This window comes from Myotis lucifugus, unplaced genomic scaffold (genome assembly GCF_000147115.1).
Source record: "Myotis lucifugus unplaced genomic scaffold, Myoluc2.0 scaffold_8198, whole genome shotgun sequence".
NCBI lineage: Eukaryota > Metazoa > Chordata > Mammalia > Chiroptera > Vespertilionidae > Myotis > Myotis lucifugus.
This window is the reverse complement of record NW_005879246.1, coordinates 1-5889: the sequence shown is the minus strand read 5'-3', so window position 1 is coordinate 5889 and position 5889 is coordinate 1. Positions and strand designations below refer to the sequence as shown.

Here is a 5889-nt window from a genome sequence, read left to right as displayed (position 1 = left end):
AGCTGTGTGGCCTCGGGGCCTCACCTGCCCCCACCCCCTCGTGGCCCCTGGCGGGCAGGAGCCGGTGGCACCAAGAGCCAGCCCCTCAGAGGCCCAGGGTCGGCGCTAAGGGGTCCCAGACGTAAAGGCCCAGGATCTGCTTGGAAAGGACGCACCCCTCCCGTCTGGGGTCACTCCTCGACCAGGACGCCCACGGCTCTCCCATGGCGTCACACACACACACACACACACACACACACACACACACACGGCTGGGGGCTGGCAGGCTGAGACGGGAGAACTACTTGACGAGTCACCCAAGTCCGGATAGTGTCACAGACAGACCCCACATCTCACTCAGGACACAGGTCTCGGGTGCCATGCGTTTATTCGGGCGAGGAGAGCCACACTGGGCGGGGCCGTGCGTCCGTAGGCAGGTGGGCGGCGCCAGGAAGTCCCCCGGAAAGGCTGGCCCGGCTCTCAGGGGCCAGAGGACACCCTGACAGTCCCCCCCACCCCCACCCCCGGGCCGCGAGGGCAGAAGGCTCCAGAGCGCGGCAGGTGCACCTGAGCGATCGTCGCGGGCGCCTGACCTCGGTGTGTGTCAGCCAGCGGGTCGCTGGGAACCCCCAGGACCGACAAGCCCATGAGCTGCATCGAACCCTTCAGACGTGATTTTTAAAAACGGCTGCGCCATTAAGGAAGCAGGTGCTACACTGAGGGTGGCGGGCTGTTGCGGCGACATCACACGCTACCTTTAGAGGCGGCGGCTGCGGGACCCACGCACACGGGGGACCAGCGGGCGGCTCTTGGCCGTGACTCTGCCCCATGGACCTACGTCCAGTTGTTGAAAATTTAATGTCCTGGAGACATGAGGAAGACGCGGCGGAAGCCACACCTGGTTTAAGAGACCAAATGTAGCCCTGGCCGGCTTGGCTCCGTGGATAGAGCGTCGGCCTGCAGACCAAAGGGTCCTGGGTTCGATTCTTGGTCAGGGCACATGCCCAGGTTGCGGGCTCCATCCCCAGTGCGGGGCCTGCAGGAGGCAGCCGATCCATGATGTTTCTCTCTCCCTCTCCCTTCCTCTCTGAAACCAATAAAAATACGTAAAAAAAAAAAAAGACCAAATGTAGTTACGTACGATGCTCACTAATTCTCTTTTTGGTGACTATTTGCCACATTCTAATTCGGTTTATTTACTCCTTTTTAAGCCAGCCTTAATCTAAACGCCATTTGATAACCGTCCCCTAACGTGACAGACTGAACGGTAACGTGTGCATTTCCCCGTTTTAATGCGCATGTTACACACGGCGTGTATCCACTTACAACACGAGAGCCACACGGCCCCTCTCACATGCAGACAGCAGGTCACGAGTAGTTTGAGCTACACATACATCTTGCACAGATATTGGGAAAAAATCTGTGAATTTTTTACAGTTTTAACAAATATACATAAATATAAGGACATAAATTACAGGACGATATCGACAGCATTGAGAGCGTCGGGAACTCAGAGGCGCGGATGCCCAAAGGGCCTGGGACGACGGGAAAGCCCCGTCCGACATCGTCCCTCCTGTCTCTCCAAGTACGTGCATCACAGGAGATGCCAGCGACTCTAACGACTCAGTGAGAAACGCCTGCCCGTGAGCCTCTACCCTCCCGTCTGACACGCTGACGCTCCCCTAGGCTCCCCAAGGCCCACGGCTACCGCACCCACCCGCGCCCGGTCCCATGATCACCTGGGTCCCATGATCGCCCGCATCTTCCTGAGAACGAGGCTCCCAGGAGCCCGGCACAGGCCGTCGGGGACAGCCCCGCCCACGGCACGTGTGCGCTCGCTCTGAGCCGCCCTCTCGGATGGGATACAGGAGAACAAAAACTCAACGTAAGCAAAGTCATGGAAGCTGTTTTAAAATTAAAGTGTAGCCCTTTGTACATGTGTAAGTTCTAATAGAGTTTGGGTGTCAGTTATAAATAAAATGAGGAAAAGAGCCGCCCCCGCCCCAGCTCAGGCGACCGGCCCTCGGGCGGGAAGCAGACAACACTGATTAACCCGCAACGTGCTCCTGGCCGAGCTCCGGGGGCTCCGCGAACCCCAGCAGCTCCCACACCCCCGCGAGCCGAGACGTTAATACTAGTGAGTGAGAAACACAGGCCGGCACGCTTACTGCGGCTCCGACGCTCCGACACCAGGAAACAGGAGGTCCCGTCAGACCAACACCAGGGCCCCGCGCGTCACAGGAAGGCGGGCGGCCTGCGCGGCCACCTCCCTCCGTGATCCCCACGGGACACAACACGGGGACCTCGGAATAAACCCCACGGAGAGAAAGGCATCAAAATAAACATGAGGACAAGCACATACATGGAAAGTGTTAAAAAAGCAACAGATAAACCCATATTCTGTACCCTCGCCGTCTTCCCCTTCAGTCCAACAGTGTGAGGCGGGCTCCGTGCCCCTGGCCCGCGCCGGTCGGCCACGCCCTCCACCTGACCCGGCGTCCGTCGCCATGGGCACCACCGGCGAGGAGAACCCGCCCCCGCCCGGTGGAGCGCCAGCGGCCGGCAGCAGCCTCGCCCAGTGCAGCGAACACGAGTGCGCTGGCGATCAGGGAGGCTCCCCAGGCAGGAGGCGGCGGCGGTCCCCACGAACGTCCCGGAGGGAACCCCGACCCTACGCCTTCGTGGGCAGCAGCTTCTTGGGCGTCACGGGCCGCTTGCTCTGCCACAGGTGGCTGTGGATGGTGATGGCGTCCACGCTGGCCGACAGCGTCTTCGCTGGAATGTGGCTGAACTGCTTCCTGTCGGAGTTGTATTTGTAAAGGCCCTCGATCATCTTCTTGCTGATGGACTTGGGGCCGATGCCGGTCAGCTTGGCGATGTCCTCCGTCTCCGGACAGTAGGTGTACAGAGACCGGAACTGGCAGCCCGAGTCCCGGAAGAGGATCAGGAAGTTGTTCGCATCCGACTTCTCCATTTCCTGCGAACAAGCCGCACACGACACAGTGAAAACCCTCGCACATGCCGCCGAGTAACTGCAGGAACTGCAGGGCGTTTCTTAGTCAAATCTGATGACATTTAATCAAATATAAATCCTTAAAAGCCAGAGCACCACACCCGTTACAAGAGCGAGGCGGTGCCACCACCTCACGCTGAGGCGCTGCTGGCTGCCTGGATGATGCCACGTAGAGCGGCCAGTCCTGTCTCAGGAGCCGCCCCCCCAGCCTGTGTCTCCTCACAGAGCAGCTGCATTTGGAAACGACGTGATCTGCGTTCATGAGCACGACTGAGTGGATCTGGGCAACAAACTGTAATTTCCGACCGTCCCCGCCGTGCGGGGCCCACGTGCGGTGCACGCAGCCTCGCGGTCACGCGCAGTCACGGGTCTTCCGTGTGGAAGGTGAGAGCCAGGAGGCTGTGCCCTCGATGGAGCCGGGGCGCGCCCGCCCTCCCGCTGCAGCCCGCTCGGCGCCCGCTCACCTCGAGGATCCGCTTCTTCTGGCCCTCGTTCACCTTGCCCGCCAGGCAGCAGTGCGCCAGCGCGTTCTGGATGATGTGCTTGTTGGACTTGGCGCTGGGCTCCTTGTAGAGCTTTGGTCCTGCGGGAGGATGTCACGACAGTGAGTGACCTTCCCCAGGCGGAGGTGCCATCAGCGCTCCCACGGCACCCGGCCAGACCACGGGCCCCACACAGGCGCACCCGGCCAGACTACGGGCCCCACACAGGCGCACCCGGCCCTGGGCACCGGGTCCCACGCACGGGGGCGGCGGCAGCTCCAACTCCACTGCAGGTCCCACCTGGACGGTGCCTTCCCCTCACCTGCCAGCGGCCACACCCCTCCCCGCTCTCTTCCTCCCGCTCCGTTTCCCACCCGTGAAGCCTGGGTCCCAGCGGCGCCTACACGGCCCGGGGCTGGGAGGGCCCGAGGGACACATATGCTGGGCGCCCGCCTGGCCCGATGAATGGTTTTAAAGCCGCACAGTCTACAGACTGAAGTCTTCTGGCCCAATTACAGCCCAGAAACGGCCAGAGGATGCAGTTTCACTCGGAGATTTGTCTCAGCTCATCTGGTCCAGTCACGCCCTCCCGAGCGGACCTGCAGCCTGAGACTGACCCCTGCACCCACAGGCTCGGCCAGAGCCTCTGCATTTGGACCGGATGAGCTGGAAGCTCCGCGTGGAGTCTGTCCTCTCGGCCCGTGAAGGCACAGCCGCGCCCACCTGTGTACTCTGTCCCCGAGGCCACCGAGGACGTGGTGGACGCGTTCTCCCAGTCCTTCTCTCCGTTCCGACTGCCGCAGCGGCTCGGGGACAGGAAGCCCTCCACGGACTCCGACCTGGAGCAAGGACCCATGGTTACGTCTCGACACAAAGAGGGCGTGGCCAGAGGGACCCGTGAGCGCTCCACCGCCACCGCCCAGCGACTGAGAGCACACGCTGGGCCTGCCTCCCAGGCCCCGGCAGAGCACCCGTGGGCACCACCGAGGGAGTGAACGGCTCCCTGTGGAAACGCCACTCACACAACAGGATGGCTACACCGAGGCTGACGGCACGAGGCCTGCTGCTCTGGGGGTTGGGAATAAGGTGACGGGGAGAGGGCAAGGGAGCCCTGTGCCCTCAGCAGCTGCTCTGGGCGTTGGGAATAAGGTGACGGGGAGAGGGCAGGGGAGCCCTGTGCCCATGGCAGCTGCTCTGGGCCGACCCCGGGGGGGGACACTTTGTATTTGGCAGGAAACAGCTCGAGGCTGGCGCCTTTCGGTTCCACCGCCCGTGGCTTTGCCACGACCCCGTCAGCGATCATTGCTGACGTCTGTAGCTTATAGAAGTGTCTTATCAATGTCACTAGTTCTAGGCTCTGTTCGCTGAAAGGTGAACAGACCCTCTGTACACACGTCCTAACCACTCTATCCTAGTCAGCAAAGCCTGAGAGCTAACGGCCAGGACGACTTCATCCTGCGAGACGGAAGCCCTCCCTCGGACAGTCGGATGGACAGACAGACAGACAGACAGACGGGTAGATTACCTGGGCGTCCTCTTGCCGGACTGCACGCTCTCGCTGTCGCCCGTGGTCAGTGACGCCAGGGAGAGGCTAGAGACTGAAAGACACAATGAAGTTGTGACCTGAGAGCAGCCGCCCTCCCAGCAGCAGGAGGCGTCTGCTCGCTCGCCCTCGCGGCCTGTGGGAACGGCAGCCGCGTTCTCCCCGTTCTGCTCCCTCTCCACACAGCGCTGCCCGCGGCCAGGCCCCGTTCCCTGGACAGGAGGGAGGAGCCTGTTTCCCAGAAAAGCCCGGGCTCTCGGCTGTTAGGAGTCGTTCAGGAGGTGCTGATCATGAGAGAAAAGAAAACGAACGAGCAGAATAAGAGGCACCCAGGACTGTCTCGTTCCCGGTGAAATTAACTGACTGATTTTACCACGACGGGAACCCCGTGTCATGGGCCAGAAGAGGTAGTTGTGCTATTTTCCCTCCGTTGTGGAGTTGCTGGGAATTCTCTACAACGTTCCATGGTTTTTAGTTGCAACAAAACAAACATCGTTTTAAAAGTGAGCGTGCATGTTGCATTTGTAAAAAGACACGTCCTCCCACCTCTAAAAGCATGAGCTGGGGCTGCAACCCCGTCTGTCAGAGGAGCTGGGACTCGGCCCCACACCCCCTGCGCGACATGGACCGGACACCCCAGGCCAGGACGGGGTCCCTGGACTCACAGGAGGAAAGTGGGCAAGTGATGCGGGGTCACACCGGGCAGAGCCAACAGGTCAGCATCACGCATGGTTTACGAGCACACATGTACACGGGACAAACATGCACACAGGACACATGGGACCACATAGATGCGCACAGGACACACACATGATAAACACACATGCACAAGGGACCCATATGCATGCACGCGGGACCCACACGCATGCACA

The 5889-nt window shown here is 60.9% G+C and overlaps 1 protein-coding gene across 1 annotated transcript; it reads right to left on the bottom strand.

The window, feature by feature from the left end:
- Positions 1–350: 350 nt before the first annotated feature.
- LOC102438207 (calmodulin-regulated spectrin-associated protein 2-like) lies at positions 351–5277 on the bottom strand (the record flags this gene model as incomplete). Its single annotated transcript, XM_006109312.3, has 4 exons — positions 351–2956; positions 3457–3575; positions 4198–4313; positions 5000–5277. Coding segments are annotated over 4 exons (819 nt in total), but the record flags the coding sequence as incomplete, so codon positions are not given.
- Between the last annotated feature and the right edge of the window lie 612 nt (positions 5278–5889).